At 42.4% G+C, this 21,575-nt stretch overlaps 1 protein-coding gene across 2 annotated transcripts in view; it reads left to right on the top strand.

Annotated features, from left to right (window-relative positions):
- MTERF3 (mitochondrial transcription termination factor 3) overlaps window positions 1-21,575 on the top strand; it is a 249,876-nt gene that overhangs the window by 182,155 nt on the left and 46,146 nt on the right. For both annotated transcript variants that reach the window (XM_069220511.1, XM_069220512.1), the window contains one exon: window positions 19,077-19,238. In XM_069220511.1, coding sequence (XP_069076612.1) covers window positions 19,077-19,238 — 162 coding nt within the window. The remainder of the gene's footprint in view (window positions 1-19,076; window positions 19,239-21,575) is intronic.

Genomic DNA, 21,575 nt, shown 5'->3' with positions numbered 1-21,575 from the left:
GAGTCTCCCCTTTCTTACGAGGCCTTTTGAAAGTGTTTCCTGGCCCCCCAATCGCAGCTGTGCTGCGATCGGGGGCCAGGAAACCTGAAAGTGTTTCCTGCTGCGATCGGGGGCCAGGAAACACTTTCAGGAAGGCCTCGTAAAAAAGGGGAGACTCTCCCCTTTCTTACGAGGCCTTCCCGAACGTGGGGAAGGCCGTTTTCCCCCATCAAAGCAGGAAGCGGCCGCAAGGCTGCTTCCTGCTTCGATGGGGAAAACAACTTTGTAACGTCAGTGCGCCTCGCGGCGCGCTGACGTCACAAAGGGGCGGGTGGGAGACACGGAAGCTTCCGTGTCTCCCGGGGCAAGAAAAAAAAAATATATAAATCATCGGGTGCGATGCACCCGAGGATTTAATAATACCCTCCCTGGTGTCGGCCACTGGTCGTGACCCGCACCAGGGAGGTAGTGCGGGCGTCGGCCAGTGGCCGTCACCCGCATTGAAGGGGTTAAAGACAGCCCCCATGTTAACTTAAGGGAGAGATAGGCATTGCAACAGTGAAAAACAAATTTGGCAGTATTTCACTATCAGGACATGTAAAACACACCAGTACATGTCCTACCTTTTAAATACACTGCAACCTACCCATGTGGCTACCTAGGGCCCACCTTAGGGGTGATTTATATGTAGTAAAAGGGAAGGTTTGGGCCTTGAATTGACAATGTAAAACTGCCCCCCCCCCCCCCCCCCTTAGACACTGCAGTGGCAGGTCTGAGACATGTTTACAGGGCTACTCATGTGGGTGGCACAATCAGTGCAGCAAGCCCACTAGTAGCATTTGATTTACAGGCCACGGGCAACCATAATGCACTTTACTAGGGACTTACCAGTAAATGAAATGTGCCAATCATGGAAAAACAATTACCAATATCTTTTAGATAGAGAGCGCTTGCATGTTAGCACTGGTTAGCAGTGGTAAAGTGCCCAAAGTATCAAAACCAGCGAAAACGAATTACAGCACAAGATCCAAAAAAGGGGGTCAGAAGCAAAAATGTACAGGGAAACAACGCCAAGAGCTGCAGTGCCTAACCGAGAAATGCTCCTTCAACCAAAGTGCGATGGACTCTGGGTTTCTGCCTCAGTTAAACTATAGTACAGTCGAGCAGTCGATCACACCTCAACATATAAAAAAAAACTCCAAACATTTTTAAAGTTGCTTACCTTTTACTGGCGGTACATCAAAGACTTCTCCTGGCTTGCAGGTCCACTGGCACATCTCACATGGAAAACAGTGCCTTATAGACGGAATGATGAGACAGAATGTAGGAAGTTGGCTCTGTATATACTATCTCAAAGTGAGAGATAGTGTGCACAGAGTCCAAGGGTTCCCCTTAGAGCAGTGGTTCCCAAACTTTTTTGACACATGGCTCCCTTGACCTATTGGCCATTGGCTGCGGCTCCCTGTTATGTCACTTTTTTTGACGGGTGGGGGGATGTAAGCCAGGATTTGGGAGCACTTCCATTTTCCTTCCTAAAAAATAATTGGGATGAAGCTGATAAAGGGCTTCTGCTATAGGGACTTGTCTTTAGTGGCTTGGAGTATGCACTGCCAGTAATCTGCTGCTGAAGGCCAGTGCACAACATTTTTATCACACTCTTTCTGCCTGCCATTGCGCTTTCTCCTTGTTCCTGGCAAGTTAAAAAAAAAAAAAAAAAAAAAAAGCACATTAGTATTTTTGATCTCAGATCCTCCAGCACCACACTTGGAAGTCCCATATATGTCAATAGACCTGATTCAGGCCTCAAGGGGAGAAATACATTCTCCCGATTCTTATTTTTTCAATTTCCCGCTTTCCTCTTAAATGTTGACATTTTTGTAATTTAATGATTACCCTCTTTTCTTGAGTAGCTGCAGAACACAGACAGAAGTAACACTCCATCACTGTCCTGATTGGGCCTGACCCTACCTAAATGGACATACTCTTTATTTATTAGGCAAGACGTCATGTGCTAGTCCAAACCACTCCAGACGCTGACAGCTGTGGCTTCCATAACATCCCCACATGGCATTCCCACATGGGTTACTCAGGGCTGCAAATGCACATTGCAAAACCTTAACAAGTTTGATTTTTGCACTGTGATTCTATCTTTATCATACTACCGTACGGCTCTGTTCCAAACATAACATCTTTATAATGGAGCCGTATGGTAGTATGAAAGAGAAAGAGTCGCAGTGCTAACAGTGCTTAATTTGAGCCAGTGCTTTCCGCAGGGATTAATTTGAGCAGGTGGTTTCCGGTTTTCTGCATCAGACATTTAGGAAGAGCAAAAGATACATATGGGAAACGTGGAGGAAGAGAAACTAAAAAGCATCACTAAGGGAGAAAGTAGAAAGCTGCATGAGTGAGCTGAAGGAGTAGGGAGTGGCTGTAAATGGATTAAAGAGGCCCGAGAAGGCTCGCACATTTAAATGCAGCATCCGCTTGTTTCAAAAGAGAGCTTTCATCACCATCACATTTTTATCTACAAATTAAGCACTGGGTATACAGTGGGGGGCACAGCACTTATTTTTAAGGACTGGCACTTAGGCCCATATTTATGAAACGTTTGTGCTACATTTGCATTATTTTGTGACGCAAAAGCAGGGCAGACTTACAAAATATACTTATATTTTGTGAGTTTGCGCTGCTTTTGCATAAAAAAATGACGCAAATGCGGCACAAACTTTTCAGAAATATGGGCCTTAGTTTTCTGCATCAGGCATTTACTGTGAGCAAAGGCATATATGGAAAGGATGAAGAAAAAGAAGGACGTAAAAGCTCCACATTGGGAGAAAGATGCAAGAGTGAGCTGAAGGGGCAGGGAGAGGCTGTAAATGGATTGAAGAGGCCCAAGATGGCTTTAGGATTACTGCTGCCTCAATATTCTGTGCATGCATATTTAACTGCAGCAGCCACATGTTTCAGAGGAGAGCTTTCAGGCATGTTTTTATTTATAAATATTTAAACACTGAGTGGAAACAAATCAAACTTGATGGGTTTTACAATTTACTATGTAACATTGCAAAACCCTAACAAGTTTGATTTATTTCCACTGTGATTCTTTCTTTTTAATACTACTGTTCGGCTCCATTCTAAACGTAACTTGTCCTTAGAATGGAGCCGTACAGTAGTATGAAACAGAAAGAATTGCAGTGCAGATAAATCAAACTTGTTAGGTTTTTGCAATGTTATGATGTCTATTGTAAAATCCATCAAGTTTGATTTGTTTCCACTGCAAGTCTTTCTCTGTCATACTACCATGCAGCTTTGTTAGCTGTACCGTAGTATGAAAGAGAGACTCGCAGTGGAAACAAATCAAACTTGATGGGTTTTACACTTTACAACATAACATTGCAAAACCCTAACAACTTCGATTTATTTCCACTGTGATTCTTTCGTTTTCATACTCCTGTAAAGCCTCATTCTAAATGTGATGTATTTTTAGAATGGGGCCCTACGGTAGTATGAAAATGAAAGCATTTCAGTGTTCCTTAGAAGTGTGCGGCGCCCCTGGTGAGTTCTGATGGCGCACCAGGGAGCCACGGCGCACACTTTGGGAAACACTGCCTTAGAGGTTGATAGTGGCAAAATTAGATCCTTCTAATGCTCTATTTTGTGGTAGTGTTGTCGAGCAATAGGCTTATCAGAGGGTAGTGTTAAGCATTTGTTGTACACACACAGACAATAAATGAGGAACGCACACTCAAAGACCAATAGTTTTTATAGAGAAAAATATCTTTACTCAATGTATTTTAGAACCACAATTTTCAAGATTTGAAGTAAATACATAAAATGCAAGGTACTCCACACAGGTAAGTAAGGAACTTTGAATTAAAGCAGTAGTACACACAGTATAGGTTAAAATGGCAATAAGCTATTTTAAAAGTGGACACTGCAAAAATGAACAGCTTCTGAGGTAAGTAGAGCACTTACACAGTCAGTCTCCTGGGCATAGGCAGCCCATCGTCGGGGGTTCAAGGCAACCCCAAAGTCACCGCACCAGCAACACAGGGCCGGTCAAGTGCAGAGATCAAAGGAGGGCCCAAAACACATAGGCGCCTGTGGAGAACAGGGGTGCTCCGGTTCCGGTCTGCTGACAGGTAAGTACCTGCGTCCTCTGGGAGCAGACCAGGTTTTTTTTTTTAGAGCGCTGGGGGGGTACACAAACAGGCACACAAACCACACCCCCAGCGGCACAGGGGGCGTCCGGGTGCAGTGTGCAGAGTTTGCGTCTGGTTTGCTATTGAAAGCAATGGAGGGGGGGCACTCTGGCGATGCAGGCAGGGCACAGGGGGTCTTCTCGGGCCAGCCACCGACTGGGCTCAGATGAGGGCCGCCTGCTGGTCACTCCTGTACTGGATGTTGGTTCCTTTCGGTCCTGGGGGCTGCTTAGTCCAGGCGTGGGGTTCTTTGTTACCAGGCAGTCACGGTCAGGGGGAGCCTCTGGATCCTCTCTGCAGGCGTCGCTGTGGGGCTGCAGGGGGGTTGTCTCAGGTTGCTCACGAAGTCACAGTCGCCTGGGAGTCCTCTCTGCGGTGTTAGTTCTCTGGAGCTCGACCAGGGGGCGTTGGGTGCAGACTGTAAAGTCTCAAGCTTCCGGCGGGAAGAGTGAGTTCTTTAAAAGTTGCATCTTTGGTGCAAAGATGTTGCTGTTGGTGAACAGTGCCGCTGCTCTCAGGAGTTTCTTGGTCCTTCGGTTTCAGGGCAGTCCTCTGAGTCCTCTGGTCCCTGTCGGATGCGTCGCTGTGCAGGTTCTTTGAGTCTGGAGGCAGGCCGTTAGGGGCCAAGTCAGTTGTTGTCTCCGTCGTCTCAGCGGGGCTTTCAGGCCAGCAGTCCTTCTTCTTTGTGTAGGTTGCAGGAATCTGATTTCCTAGGTTCTGGATCGCCCCTAAATACTAAATTTAGGGGTGTGTTTAGGTCAGGAGGGCAGTAGCCAATTGCTACTGTCGTGGAGGGTGGCTATATCCTCTTTGTGCCTCCTCCCTGAGGGGAGGGGGGCACATCCCTAATCCTATTGGGGGAATCCTCCAATCTCAAGATGGAGGATTTCTAAAGGCAGGGGTCACCTAAGCTCAGGACTCCTTGTTTTTCTCATTATCCTCTCCTGCCTTGCCGCCAAAAGTGGGGGCAGTGGCTGGAGAGGCGGGCATTTCCACTAGCTGGGATGCCCTGGGGTGCTGTAACAAAAGGCTTGAGCCTTTTAAGCTCACCGCCAGGTGTTACAGTTCCTGCAGGGGGAGGTGAGAAGCACCTCCACCAAGTACAGGCTTTGTTCCTGGCCACAGAGTGACAAAGGCAGAAACTCACCTGGTTGTGGCAGGCTGGCAGAAACTGGTCAGCCTAGCTCTAGGAGTCGGACTGGTGTTCAGGGGACATCTCTAAGATGCCCTCTGGGTTTATTTCACAATAAATCCCACACTGACATCAGTGTGCATTTATTGTGCTGAGAAGTTTGATACCAAACTTCCCAGTTTTCGGTGTAGCCATTATGGAACTGTGGAGTTCGTGTTTGACAAACTCCTAGACCATATATAATCTTTATGGCTACCCTGCACTTACAATGTCTAAGGTTTTGTTTAGACACTGTAGAGGCATAGTGCTCATGCACTTACCCCCTCACCTGTGGTATAGTGCACCCTGCCTTAAGGCTGTAAGACCTGCTACAGGGGCGACTTACCCATGCCACAGGCAGTGAGAGGTGGGCATGGCACTCTGAGTGGAGTGCCATGTCGACTTAGTAATTTTCTCCCCACCAGCACACACATGCTGTGAGGCAGTGTGCATGTGCTGAGTGAGGGGTCCCCAGGGTGGCATAAGACATGCTGCAGCCCTTAGAGACCTTCCCTGGCAACAGGGCCCTTGTTACCTGGGATACCATTTACAAGGGACTTATCTGTGTGCCAGGGCTGTGCCAATTGTGGGAACAAAGGTACAGTTTAGGGAAAGAACACTGGTGCTGGGGCCTGGTTATCAGGGTCCCAGCACACACATTCAATCATAACTGGCATCAACAAAAGGCAAAAGGTCAGGGGGTAACCATGCCAAGGAGGCATTTCCTTACACAGAACAAACACTTAAAATACCATAAACAAATGTTTATAGAAGCTCCCACACTTGCGCACATTCAGGAAAGAAATCTTTTTACAGTGGAAACCAATGTTGTAGATACCACTATTGGAACTTTGCTGCTCCAAAAACAAAACTCGGATGGTGAAGTGCATCCATTGGCTTATTATTCCCATGTTCTTACTCTTGCAGAAATAACTCATACCATTTTCGAGAGGACCTGTTAGCCATTGTGCAGGAAATTGCCATATATTGCATGGTATACCACCAGAGCTTTGTTGGCTGTTGGACTCTGTGCAGTTATTACTAGTTAGCAGTGGCAAAGTGCCTGTGTTCCCCCCCCCTTTAAACATGGTTGAATTGGCATACTCATAGTTGGTATATTTAATTTGCTTTTAAGTCTCTAGTATATGGTATAAAATGTATCCAGGGCCTGAAAGTTAAATGCCACTAGTAGACTGCGACACCTATTGTGCCATCCACTACAGTGACAGTGTGAACATGGCTTCAGGCTTACCATTGTAGCCTGGCTGTAGCAGTGTAAAAACTGCAATTCGACCTATTGAGAGCTCAAAACCTCCCTTTTAAAATATTAAGTCACTCCTGTGTACATCATGTAGCCCACAAGTTAGAGTGCATGGTATTTAAGAGTGGGACATGTAGAAATTTGATTTGACCATGTCCTTACAGTAACGAGCACCTGAAAACAATTTTCTCTGGCAGGCATAGCTGTCCTTTGTAGAAAGCCAGAGTAAAATTAAAATACTAATAATGTATCTCGGGAATATGACCACTAGAATAATAACTGAACATGTATTTCTAATAGTTAATTAAAATCAGATTTATTTTATCAGTGAAGTCAGATTTTTATTAAATATTACAAAAAAGTAACTTTTCAAATGTTTCCTTTTTCCCCTGCCTAAAGTTCATGGACACTCGCACTCACACTCACTCTCACACTCACTCTCTCACACACACACACACACACTCACACACTCTCACACACACTCACTCACTCACTCACACACTCACACACTCACACACTCACACACACACACACACACCACTCCTCAGAGCCCAAGTTTAATGTGGCCAAAACTTTTGTTATCTTGAAAATGCACACAGTGGGTAGTTTTGCCCCATTGGTTAGGGCATGCCAGGAGTCATTCTAATCCACTAGCTAGTGCCGGGCAGACATGTGGAATCTTCTGGCACCCACTTCAGAACAGTTCTTGTACCTGGGGAAGATCAGAAGAGGACTGGGGGCCTGTTCCCTATGACCAGAGAGGAGCACTGAGGGCTAGACCTGCTCCCTCTTGTACCTAGGACAAAGAAGCGAACTCCAGAGATCAGAAGGCTATAACCTCTTGTTCAAGCTACAGGGATACAACAAACTACAAGAGGCTTTTTCCTGCAAGTATCCAGCTGACCATTGGCAACTGGATCTGAATAGGACCCTGCTGTTAGCCTCTTCCCTTTGTCTGACACCCTGTGAGCCTCTAAGTGCCTCCACTGAAGTCCTTAGTGTAACCCGTGTTGGATTGGGACTAAAAGGACGATGTCAGAATGTAACATCTTTGACCAGAATTACCTAGTTGGTGTATCTGACCCACAGACCACCTCAAATTGTGCCCAAGTTCTGGTCTACTGAGACCAGTGACTCTCATTGATTATATTATTGATTTTTGGTGCTATTTCTACATACATATATAAAAACTGGTATTTCCAGTTCCCCTTTTTGGGGTTTTGGCACCTTGATTTCATTTTATGTTACATATTACATTTTACTCTCTTATTTTAATTTAGTTTTGGATTTTTATTGTTTTGGGTTATTACTTTTTTGGCATTTCCATCTGTATTTATCCATATTTGTTTTTTGCTCATTTTTTCTGCTTTTATCTCTATTTATTTTGTGCTTAATGTAAAAAAAAAACAGCTGCAAATGATATATCTCCACATTTATCTAATATATATTAACACACATTTGATTAGCCAATGCATTTTAGCCATTTACAGTACAATAGTCATACAAAATCCTATGCATTGTAGAACAGCTGAAACAGTTGTACTCCTGCAGTTATTTGGGTTTCATTAGGAAATCTTTTTTTTTTTTTTTTAAACTTCCCAGTCTCTTTCTGTACAGCTATTGTCCTAGCACGCATGAGTAACAGAAGTGAGAATCGTCCAGAAGAAAATAATTTCTGTATTTTCATGTTTAAAATTATACAAACGGGGAAATAGATTGTTTTGTGTCTGTAATTATCTGTAAAAATGGAAATCTGGGAGCTCTAATTACGATTACTGTTTTGGTACTTCATAAATACTTTACACGTTTCCCTAAGTTTGTCTGTTCTATGCCGTAGCTACAAGGGGGTTGAGCTCAAGTTAATTTAATTAATTTGAGGGTTCACCCTGACAAGGGTTTTGATTGTGCCTTGAGGTAGGTAATTACCCACCCCAAATAATAATCGCTTACAGTGGTGTTCAGCGGTGGAAGCCATGACTTGTCGTTTGTAGTACCACTTTATTACTGTTTTGATACTGCATAAATACTTCACAAATTGCTGTAAGGTAAGCCTGTTTGTACTGTGCCATAGTGGCAAAGGGATGAGCTTGGGTTAGTTTAGTAGCTTTGATGGTTTATACTTACAAGGGTTGTGATTGTTCCTTTAGGTGGGTAGTCACCTACCCCAACAAAATAATCCAGTTTTGTGCAGATCGGAATTGCTTTTATTGAGCAGGGACCCTTATTTGAAGGGTTAACCCCGCCAGACCATGCTTTTGTTAGATCACAAAATTCTCCAACACATGTGTACCCTAAGAAGTCTAAACCAGCATTTAACATGTTGGGGTTCATTTTCCCATGTTCCCCCCACCACCTTTTACGAAGCATTTCCTGTGGAAAGATAAATATAAGAATTTCAGATACATCTACCTTCCTGACTACCCAACCTGATTTCAATCCTACCTAAGGATGGCGTTTACAGTAACTGAGAAGGCTAGTACAAGCAAATGAAAAACAGTAGACCTCAAAAAAGAGGTATCCACATTGGTTTATTTCCAAGGCTGACCTGCTTGTGTGTCAAAAAAATCAATGCGATACAATAAGAGAAAATACTTGATCTCGAGAAGAACTGGTGTCACGATCATATGAGTACAGTTCAGTTTGTACCACTAAAAGTGTTTACCCTGCTCTGTTATTTCTGGTAGCACAAATTGAAAAATGATGTTTATGATTATGTTCGCACCTGTACCGTTTAGAACTAGGGGATATTTACAGTCCATCTCCATTCAAACAGAACCATGGTCCATTTGTGTGTGGATTTTTAATTAATCTGCTTCCCACCAAGAAAATAGCTTCCAGTAATTATATCACCAGGGCTGCTCATTTCTTTTGCTACCCCACCATGTATCTCATCAGACAGTGTATTTTCAGGTCAGTGCTTGAACACACTATATCACTTACATGGTTTGCCAACAAGGATCATTACAAATTTTGGAACACATTTTACTCATACATTTCTGAAAGATATTAGCATGCCTCCTTCATTTCACCTTAACTCTTGAATATGTTTTCTGAAACTTATTAAACATATGGCCAGAGCTTTGTGATCTCTAGACACCTTGGCAGTGCTTACTTAGTCAGCATACCAACGTGAGACAAAGAACCCTGTGGAATGTAACTCACAAACCGCCCATGCATTACATAAGGATGTTGTGTTCTGGGTATTGCTCGGTCCTCTTAGACTCACAGGAGTGCTTGTTGTTAGTAGGATCCAAACCTCCTTTCACCAGGAAAAGACACACTCAAAAATATACACTGGGAATATACTTATGACTTTTATTAAAATCAACATCATATCCTAATGTATATATTGTGTATGGCTTTGATTATAGACACAAGCACACTAGAGGCAACACTAGCATATAATAAACACTGCAGTAGAAAGAATTCAATTTTATAATGGCAATTTAGGATTACACTGGATTTGTTCTACAGCACCCTCCTTTCTCGCCTCAATCTAAACTGTTTAAGCACTAAATGGAACCTGTATGAATTTCTTAGGTGGCCTTGCCTTTCACACATATATGCTGAAAGAACAACTGAGATATTGTCTGTATGACTAGAGCTAATATCCTGTCTGCGTGAGCCCAATCTCTTACCTCTCCATTTTCTGGGAATGGGAAGATTCCATTCTCTCCAACACTTGTTAATAATTAGCTGAAATAATGTTTTCAGATTGTTTCTTACTTAATGTTATTAAAAATAAAAAATCAACACGCACATTCATCTACTTCTGCTTCTATAAAACATTATTGACTGTTTGAAATAAACATTAAACAAAATGAAACTTGTTGACTGAATTTCATAAACAATTGTTGAACTATCAAATCATGCTGAAATAAACATTAACCAATATAGGAGTCAACATTTAATTAAATGAATATCTAAAATGCAACGGGGGATACATAAGTAGGAAGAATATAAAGATTACGTAACTCAGTCCTCCACTTATCATCCTCAGCCAAATGACCAAACTGAGTGGATGAACAGATTGGAACAATACCTTAGGAGTTTTTCTCAAGGGCACACAGATAGTTAACATCAATATTTATCCTTGACTGAATTTGTATATAACACCTCCAATCAGACCATGTTATATACCTCTTCTTTCTATTGCATTTACTCTTATCATCCTCGTTTTCTTCTAGTCCCCAATCTACCAATTTTGGTTCCTGCTGCTTCTGATCTCTTCTTTAATACGCAGGAAATGCATGTGCAAAAGACGTAAAGATGATACTCAGGGGGCTAACATATTAATGCAGAAATGCCCAGAGTACAAAGCTGACTATTTGGTATGATTGAGGATGCACAATCACCTTTTTCCAGAGAAACAAAGGATATCAACACCTACTTGCCTAACATCTTTTCGTATAGTGGTCGTAAATTTTCCCCCAGGAAATTGCCTTTACAACCTGTCAGTGTTTCATATTTCATCCAGTGTTTCATGTTGGCCTCCTTAAACCAGTAAATATTGAAACCCACTATCTACCCACTAAACCTCCTTCATTCTTATACAAAGGGGACAAAGAATATGAAGCAAATTCATTAGTGATTCAGAACGTTTGTGACTACAGTGTCTCATACACTGAAAAATGTCTGTAAACATTGAACGTACATAAGAATGCGCCTTGCGGTTCCTGCTCCTCCATTGATCAAGGCTTTCTTTAATTGATGCCATCAATGTTCTGGCCTCTGCTTCTTGCCGCTTGGTTTCAGCCTGTTTGATTGGGAGGTGAAGTTAGGTTATTGAAAAAAAGGTTGGGATTTTTCAGACATTATGCTTAACTGAAGAGCAGGTCATCTACCTTAACTTCGGAGGGCTAGAGAGGGAGATGCTGGTGTGCTTTCACCCCCCGGTTCCTCTCGGTAGTTGTGTCTGAACTTTCCATTTACCCGCATAGGTAATGAGGACGAAGCAATTCATCAACAGAGAAAGACACAGAGTTGTTGCTCACTGCGCATGTGCTAGTGAACATTGTCATCAGCATGTGCAGGTGTAGAACTCTGCTGACCATTGCGCATTCCCTTTCTCCTGGACGACTGCAAAAGAGTTGTTTGCTTGCTCTTCGAGGCTTCCCATCTGTGGGTTTTTTTCAGTTCTGAAGCTCCACTGCCACTTGTGGTTGCATCATACTGCAGACCTCAGCTTCTTCTGTATTAGCTTGCCTTCTTTCTGCCTTTCACCCGTATGCACTGCTTTTTTCGTGGCTCTATTTTAACTCTTGATTTTCCTATTTACTTATTTGTTCATCCCATCTTCCAATATTACTTCAAGTACCTTCTGCTTAAACCGATGACATTCTGAGCCCGGTATCCGTCCTTCTTGGGCTTAATAGTGTATTTACAATTGTTGATACTTTATTTCTCGCCAGTCCTCCCCAATTTAGGTTATTCCTGCCTTTTTGGTTTGTGGATGTGCATAGCTTCTATTTTCACCCTGTACTGTGTGAATATCTGTCACAGTCAGAGGGTCCAAGTTCTTCTGCCCACATCTGCTGTAGTTTACAGGTACTAAAGAAAGCCGCAAGTAAATTAGTTACTGACTGGATGGGAAGAACCAGTAGCTTGTCCTTCAGCTTTAGATGCTACCTTCCTCAGTCTCCTCGATCTTGGGTGGTGATAATTTGGAATGGGGGAATAAAGTAGGACATATTCCTGTGCCCTGTATTGCTTCTATCTTTGGTTCTCACCGCTTCCCTATTGCTGTGAATTATATCTCAAAATCGTGTTGTGTGTCTACTTCACAGATTTCCATGCAAAATCGTTGCTGGTTGGTGAGCTGAAACAGTCGACCCAGCTACGTTTTGTGTGACTTAGAATGGTATCTGCTGCTCTTCTGATTTGAAGTGCTGTAATAAACATTTTCTCCACCTTCCTGAAAGAAATTTTATAATTCTCTGCTCCATTCTTTTCATCCCTCCCCTCCAAATTGTGTGATCATGAATGACTGGTCATTCAAATTAATTGTTCTTTATTGGGTAAATAAATATTCTGAAGTTTCATTGTAGTCACATATATACAATACTGGAGGCAGGGAGACTCGGACAGAAACATCTTTAGACTTGTAATTAGAGAGGCAGCACATGAACTTCCACTAAGAGCGAGCAGCTAAATACTGTTCTCCTCACTAGACTACACCCCAGCCTGGTATCTGGTGACAGAAGAGACAAAGTGCTAGACAGTGGCAATTCCTTTTGCAAACATATCTTAAGTTCACCAAAGCCGGGGCCAGAAAGCAATAAATTACACTGAAAACTCAAATGCATGTAACCATTACTTGTGGTTTTGCGTCTTTTGGACACGCAGCAGAAACTTTTACGATCAGGCCAGCCTGGCAATCATCTCTGCACTGAATTGTGTTTTTAGTTGGGGACCTCCATAATGAATGTGGCTATGATCCTGCACACACCTTTTTAGGTTTTGCCTGCACGGCGCACACTTGCGCTATTTTTTATTTACTACAAAAAAAACTTAAGAGGCTTAGAACCTGCCCCTTACTTACTTGAACTTACCATTGGCTTGTTCCAGTGTCGCTCTAATATACCAGCTTCTGATTGGACAGCACGTCGTACGCTTTGACTTTCTTCCCAGCTTTGCTGTAGTGTGGAGTCCGGACGAAGTACAGCTTCCAGTCACTGGCTAATGACCAGTGTCCTTCTGCTAGCTACTCGTCATTTTGCAGGTACTTTTTTAGGGTCGAGCCTCCTTTGCATGCGCTCGCGCATGCGTATAGCAGGGAGACTCTTTAGTACTTAGAAAAGGGCTCCGAGCCCTGTCAACTTCACGTCAGTGCTTTTTATTGGTTCGTGGGCTTCCCTAATTAAATCGGCTTGCTTTCATTAGTCGAAGGCACGCATAGGTCATGCCTTTTCCGGTGGCTAGCCCTCCTCGAGCGCAGCGACCAAGTACAGAAAACATGCGAGGCTCGCTGTTTTCCATCAGGCTCGTGGACTTTTAAAAAAACTAATTTACGAGCCTGATCTCGCTTGGCAGAAGTCGAGCGCTTTACCTACTTGATTTCACTTTTTCGGGTTACGTGCATAAATGCACTTTTGCCCGATAGGTGAAAAGTCGGGTTAGGAGTTTACAATGCGATCGGCTCTAACACGAGCAAACGCGAGACCCGATGCATTGTAAATGCTTGTTTCAATTACGACCAGCACTCTATAGGTTGCATTCATTTTCTATTTTTAGCTTAGACTTGCCTTTTAAAAGGCGTGTTTGCATCTCACTGCTGAGAGACCCATTGGGAAGACCTCGCTTTTTATTTTTTCATTAGCCGTGGCAGAAAAAAAAAATCCAACTGTTTGCACATTTTGGGAGCTAGGCTGGTGTGTGGGATTGTGGTAAGTGTTGCAGCGGACCTGTAGAATCTGCAGACATACTATCAGAAAGTAAGGTAAGCAGAAAGTGCAAGCTTGCTCTCTTGTGTTGTGCATGTTTTGTGGGTATCTCTGATTGCAGCAAGTGTGCACGATTCCAGCTGCATCATAACGTCTAGTGTAGTTGTTTTGAGCCCACAATTATTCCCTTCTTGGTCCCTTGACAGCTGCTTGGAGGCTTTGCAGCCCTACATCAACATTTGCCATCTCTCCCCTAAAACAAAGTTGAAAGCAGACCTATGAGGGCTATAGCGACAATGTGCCCCCGTGCATGTCTGTTACTTAGGTCACATCACCTTTTACAAGCCCGCGGTCATTACTTGGTCAATCTTGTCTCTTTACAGTGATTTTTGTAGCTCGGGTTATTTTAGCAGCTATTGAAGGTGTATTTTTAATACAGCGGTGAGCGAATTAAATACATGCAACTTGCTGGAGACCATATGATATATATGGACACATTGGAAAACCGTATATTTCCAATGTGAGAAAATGGGTGCTTTGTTTATTAGGGTCTGCTGGTGTTCAAGGGCTAAAGGGCTGCACCCCTAGCCTTTTCTGGCCTTTCTATTGAAGCATATATTTAAATACATTATGAAAGTAAAACATTTTCTGCACAACATTTTCCAAGTGAAAGTTGTGCACTTTCAAAAGCCCCACTGCTCCTGCATCAGTCTGTGGCTGAAAGCTCTTACGTTTTCTCAGAACACAGTGACGTCCCTGGCTTATCTCCTCCTCCACCAGGAGCACTGATGGTAAACAGCCTGGAGTGTTTTTCTCTTCAACCCGGGTTTCTAAAATCCTTATGCCACTCGGATATTATTACTCCACCCTTTCCTATATACTCAAATGGTGGGGTGTGATCAGAAGGCCTTACTGACCATGCCCCACTATACAGGGAGTGCAGAATTATTAGGCAAATGAGTATTTTGACCACATCATCCTCTTTATGCATGTTGTCTTACTCCAAGCTGTATAGGCTCGAAAGCCTACTACCAATTAAGCATATTAGGTGATGTGCATCTCTGTAATGAGAAGGGGTGTGGTCTAATGACATCAACACCCTATATCAGGTGTGCATAATTATTAGGCAACTTCCTTTCCTTTGGCAAAATGGGTCAAAAGAAGGACTTGACAGGCTCAGAAAAGTCAAAAATAGTGAGATATCTTGCAGAGGGATGCAGCACTCTTAAAATTGCAAAGCTTCTGAAGCGTGATCATCGAACAATCAAGCGTTTCATTCAAAATAGTCAACAGGGTCGCAAGAAGCGTGTGGAAAAACCAAGGCGCAAATTAACTGCCCATGAACTGAGAAAAGTCAAGCGTGCAGCTGCCACGATGCCACTTGCCACCAGTTTGGCCATATTTCAGAGCTGCAACATCACTGGAGTGCCCAAAAGCACAAGGTGTGCAATACTCAGAGACATGGCCAAGGTAAGAAAGGCTGAAAGACGACCACCACTGAACAAGACACACAAGCTGAAACGTCAAGACTGGGCCAAGAATTATCTCAAGACTGATTTTCCTAAGGTTTTATGGACTGATGAAATGAGAGTGAGTCTTGATGGGCCAGATGGATGGGCCCGTGGCTGGATTGGTAAAGGGCAGAGAGCTCCAGTCCGACTCAGACGCCAGCAAGGTGGAGGTGGAGTACTGGTTTGGGCTGGTATCATCAAAGATGAGCTTGTGGGGCCTTTTCGGGTTGAGGATGGAGTCAAGCTCAACTCCCAGTCCTACTGCCAGTTCCTGGAAGACACCTTCTTCAAGCAGTGGTACAGGAAGAAGTCTGCATTCTTCAAGAAAAACATGATTTTCATGCAGGACAATGCTCCATCACACGCGTCCAAGTACTCCACAGCGTGGCTGGCAAGAAAGGGTATAAAAGAAGGAAATCTAATGACATGGCCTCCTTGTTCACCTGATCTGAACCCCATTGAGAACCTGTGGTCCATCATCAAATGTGAGATTTACAAGGAGGGAAAACAGTACACCTCTCTGAACAGTGTCTGGGAGGCTGTGGTTGCTGCTGCACGCAATGTTGATGGTCAACAGATCAAAACACTGACAGAATCCATGGATGGCAGGCTTTTGAGAGTCCTTGCAAAGAAAGGTGGCTATATTGGTCACTGATTTGTTTTTGTTTTGTTTTTGAATGTCAGAAATGTATATTTGTGAATGTTGAGATGTTATATTGGTTTCACTGGTAATAATAAATAATTGAAATGGGTATATATTTTTTTTTGTTAAGTTGCCTAATAATTATGCACAGTAATAGTCACCTGCACACACAGATAGCCCCCTAACGTAGCTAAAACTAAAAACAAACTAAAAACTACTTCCAAAAATTTCAGCTTTGATATTAATGAGTTTTTTGGGTTCATTGAGAACATGGTTGTTGTTCAATAATAAAATTAATCCTCAAAAATACAACTTGCCTAATAATTCTGCACTCCCTGTATGACGAAATGGTTAAGGGTCGGTTGAGAAGCATGTTACCAGAGGTCACATTTTATTAAGAGAATGCGGCATTGGTCAAAAGAAATCCCCCTTTCTGCATTACAAAGAGTCTGTGGCAGAGAAATGGAATAACTACAATAAATAAATTCAGCCAGGGCTCTCTGGGAGACAGGAGTGTGACCTGGAGACCTAAAGTCATAAATATGCCAAAGACAACCCTGCACACAAGTAAGTTGGAGCTCTATCTTTTTTTACAGACAATAAGAAAAAATTCTGTTCTCTCAGCTCTCCTCTCCCTTCCCTTCAATCAGTCACGTGTGGTGGCACAACAGACACCGTGGTACTCCGTTTATTTAATTGTGGTAACATTCCAGGAGTTAAACTGCTACCCAGTTAGGTCTTTCGTTAGACCCCAAAGGTTGGCCTCCTTTGGTTTTGTAATAGTATGTTGCTCGCAGTGGTGTGGTTTATTCGAATATGGTGTCCCAAACGTTCATCAGTGAAGTGTCAATGGTTTGTTGTTAATTGCACCAATCGCTTAGTCATTGCCACTGGAATACTGCAACTGTATCTCTTTTTCTGCATAATTATGGATTTGCTATATATATCTGCTGCATAATCTCCATATTTTAACCAAAAATGTTTCTAGCTCAAACAGATCAAAAGTTATTAAAACGTGCCAGCATATGTTCACGTGCAGCCTTTGCAAAGATTAACTAGTCATCTTTCAATTGTTTATTTCTGTAGTTATTCAATAAACTGGTAGTACTGATGGGAAATAATGTGTTACCATGTGAAAAAACACAAAATAATGAAGTAACACTATAAAATAGTGCAGCGTTTTGTCACATGTCTCCTTCTTTGCTGCATAATTTAGTAAACCCTCCCATATAATTTGGTATAATTAACGGTTGAGGCTACCAGACAATGTAAGCTGTCTGGTTGGAAAAAGCCTACTTTGGCTTGCAAAGTACTTACAGGGGCTTATAGCTCATCCATTGCTTGACATTTGATAACTTTATTGTCATTACAATTCGCTAGCTTCTTACTTGATCACTTTCCTTGTCCTGCTTGCATTTGTCCCTCTCCTGGAGCATAGGCTCTTTATGATCTCTCTAATTGGTTGGCTTTAATTCTTCTGCTGCTCACTTTTAAGGAACTACTTTTTTCCTTTTTTGTTGAACGCTCCATGAGAGTACGTTACCCGTTTTCTCCCTCAAATGCTTCTGCAGCCCACCCAATACCTACCCTAGCTCTTCTTGTTGCATCCCTCATGTTGTAAGCTCTGCTGTGTGTTCCTCTGCCGCTATACTTCCTCACTTAACCAAGCTCTGTGTTGCTTTCTATCTTGTGTGTTTCTGCCCTGCCCACGTGATGCTCCTCCTCTGTGCTGCTTTTCTCCTCGCCCTCCCTCTCCCCATTGCTCACCCAACTCATTCCTCCATTGCCCCTTACAACACTACTTTTATAAATAATGTTTTAGATTATTCATTCATTTATTTTTGCTGGTAAAGGCGGAGACCAGGCAGCAAATCACTGCTGGTTCTTCCATCTTAAATTTCTTTTAATGGTTTTGCGATAACATTTTAACTTCATTTTATTGTCATTTTGTAGTTTCACGCGCAATGACACAGCTACATTGTACATTTCTTTTCCTGTGACCATGCTGCACATCATACTAGTGATGCCTTACTGTAGTGGCAAAAGGTTTTGTCAAAACCAATAGGTTCCACATGCAAAACATGTTGGCTTTGTCAATGCTTATTAACGTATCCCGTTCCACCATTTGACTTCCCTGAGCACTCCAGTTGCAAGGTTTTTTAATTATGTCCCCAGCATTGAGTTTTATTGGCTTTTATATAGCATTTACTAGCCTGACAGGCACTGAATCACGTTCACGTGGATGGAAGACTTGATTGATGGGTTCTGACGGGAGCATGTATTGAATACACTGAACATATATATACGGGCACACATATTGTAGAAATGGTCTAATATTCAAACCACTGATAAGGCAATAAACCACATATGATAAAATCTACACTAGCAGCTAAATGGTGTTAACTTGGCCCCTAGGGAACATTTGACTTCTGCTGTCACTAGAAGATTCTCTGCATGGGACCATATAACGACATAGACAGCCAGCCAGAGGGTTTCATAGGGCAAAAGTTAACTGGACCCAGTGCAAGACTGACCCATTCAGGACACAATATGCCAATTTACCCTACCTGTTGATATCAACGACACCTATTTATTTTTCAGTCCACTTTTCAGATATTAGCAGTTCAATTCCCAGGATGTCACTTTCTTCTCTTACTTTCGGTTATCACTGAACGAAATTTTATCCAGTGACCTGAGAAAAAAACTTCACCTAAAACTAAAATCAAGTAAGAATTTTAACACAAAGAAATTGCCTGTGGCCAAAACGTATACGCCTTTTTGAGCTACGGCACTTGGTTCTAGATTAGTCAAGTTATGGTGCAGTCGTTCACACAGGAAGGAGAAATGTATTAATTTATAGTGGATGAGAAAAAATAATTTATCTACGTTGTAAAGAAGTCAGATATTTAATCACGTTGTTTTTTCAGGTGTGCCAAATTGAAATGGGCTTTCGTGAGAATGAAATACAGCACATGGTAGCCCACGTTCCAAAGATTCTAACTGGAAACAAGAGGAGGCTGACAGAAATGTTTGACTTCGTTCACAACCACATGGCAGTTCCTCATCACTGCATTGCAAAATTTCCTCAGGTAAAATGAATGATCGCTTGTTTGTCTTACACGCTGTGAGTTTACATATTTTCACTGTAGTCCCGCTGGGTTGACGTTTTTGTTGCGCTGGATGCTCCCTTGGTGGAAGAGAAGGAGTGCCAAGGCTAAAACATTTGGTAGCAAGCCTACACCACCTCCTTAGGGCTGAGCGTTCTCTACACGCGCCCACTGCCGATAACCTCTGAAATTGTTGGCTTACATTTGTGGACTTTTTTGAAAGTCCCAAAATGTAAGCATTGATGTACGTCGAGGTAAGATGCTCGCCGAGTAACTGTCACTCACGACCCTAAAGCCATTTGAAAAGTGGCCAGCCAAAGGCTATGGGGTTTCCTAATTGTGCATCCAAATAACATTCACTTGCTTCAATATTTTGTGGCATTGAGTCCTAACAATTAATATTATACAATAACTGTGTCGTATTACTTGTACCTAGACAAGTTCAAAGTTGGAGTAAATCACATTTTCACCTTTTTTATGTCTATTTTTTAGTAAGAAAATGATCAAACATATTTTAAGTCAGCTCATATTACAAAAGAGTTTTTACTCTAACAGAGTTCTGCCTTTTATAATTGACAAAATGAGTTTTCTCCATTTACTAATGTGTACTCAACAGAAATAGGGAGATGACACTCTTTTACCCTGATTCAACCCCGTTGATTGGGTTTGGAGCATCTTGTTGCTCCTTGTCCTATTGCACAATAAGCAAAACCGTCCCATTTAATTTGCTTGGCATTTTTACTCTGCCACACATGGTATGGCCCTATTGCTCACACCATTGTTTATACCATTTAACTCTATCCTAATTTCACAAGTGCAGGATTTTATGTTTGAATTGGTTGAGTGCTTCCAGGTACAGTGCATGTCCTGCATCATCAGTGTTGATCACCAATAACTTTCCAGTATTTATTGTATCTGCATTAGGACTGGTGCTAATTGTAATAGCGATTCGCAGTCTTGTTATAGAAATATGTCAGTTGTGTCCCCACTTTCTAGATATAACAATCATTGTGCCTTTTATTCATAAGGCTCGCACTTATTTGAAGTTTATCTCTCTGAACGCTGGACGCAATAGGATTTGACGTAATAAACATTTATTAGGAGTTAGGCAGTTTGAAATTCATGTACCAAATATATCACTGTAGAAACCTACGATGATGTCATTAGTCCCTCTTGAAGGTAAAGTATGCCATATCTGCATGTCTGCTGAATGGATACAATGGCATCTATAGGAATGTTTTAAATTAAATTTGAATCTGAGTTAGACTAGTGTCTATGATTGCAGTCTTTTGTAATAATGCAAGAAGCCCTGACAACTAAAAATGTTTACTTGTCTTGGTGGCTGATGCAGAATAATCTATAGGTTCATCCATGAAGCACAATTAGTTTGGGGTACACACCAGTTACCCTTCTGCTTCAGAAATGGCCAGCCTCTCCACGTGGCAGAGGATATCTCGAGGTGCCTAGAATCCTCTTGCTGCCTTTTTTTATGTCCCTGCTTCCCTTTGCTGGAGTTTGGAGCCCCCATGAAATTTAAGAACACATGCAAGATATCTCCTGCACAATTCAGCTGTAGAATATTTCGCTGAGCCTGCCCAGGTCACCAGGAGACCTTGACAGTATGCTTGGAAGAGAAATTGGTATGAATCTGTTCACTGTGGCCAAAACAACATCAGTGCTGGTGAATGACTTATTCTCAAGACTGTCATTGATACAGTCAAAAACACTCTGTGGGATGTATGAAAGGACTGACTGTACCTGATTTCGTATTGAACATCCTCAGCCAAGTCACCAGAACAGACCACTGGACTGCAAGCGTAAGGGGACACACAAATGTTGTGGAAAGACTCCTGCCTTTCTCAGTACTAGTCTGGAGCACCTTGCCACGTGCTTCAAAGCACTGATGAGCACAACACCTTCATGAAGAAACTGAAGAAAATCATTCATTTTCCAAAAATTGAAACAAACAACCCCCTTTCACAACACCCACGTATCAGTTATGTACCCTGCTAAGAGCACAATTTCCCACACCCACCATGCTTGGTTCACTGCATTTTGAAGCAGATATCTCCCACTCTGCATGCTAAACAAATCTAGTTGCTTCCATAGTTGGGTGACAAGGGATTTATGAGGAGTTTGTGGGCCTTGGTGGAAGTAAATAATTAGATAGTTTAAACTAGGTATCAAAGTAATATTCCCCAGAAATTGAAGGATGGCTCTCGTCAAATCAGCAATTTGTTATTAAATTTATTTCGCAACTTTGTAGGCAGCATCTCATTCAATTTTAAACAACCTATCTGATCATTAAACTGTCTCCTT

The sequence above is a fragment of the Pleurodeles waltl genome, chromosome 2_2 (genome assembly GCF_031143425.1).
Source record: "Pleurodeles waltl isolate 20211129_DDA chromosome 2_2, aPleWal1.hap1.20221129, whole genome shotgun sequence".
Lineage (NCBI taxonomy): Eukaryota > Metazoa > Chordata > Amphibia > Caudata > Salamandridae > Pleurodeles > Pleurodeles waltl.
Note: the sequence above shows the minus strand (reverse complement) of the source record. Positions and strands in the feature narration are given on the sequence as shown.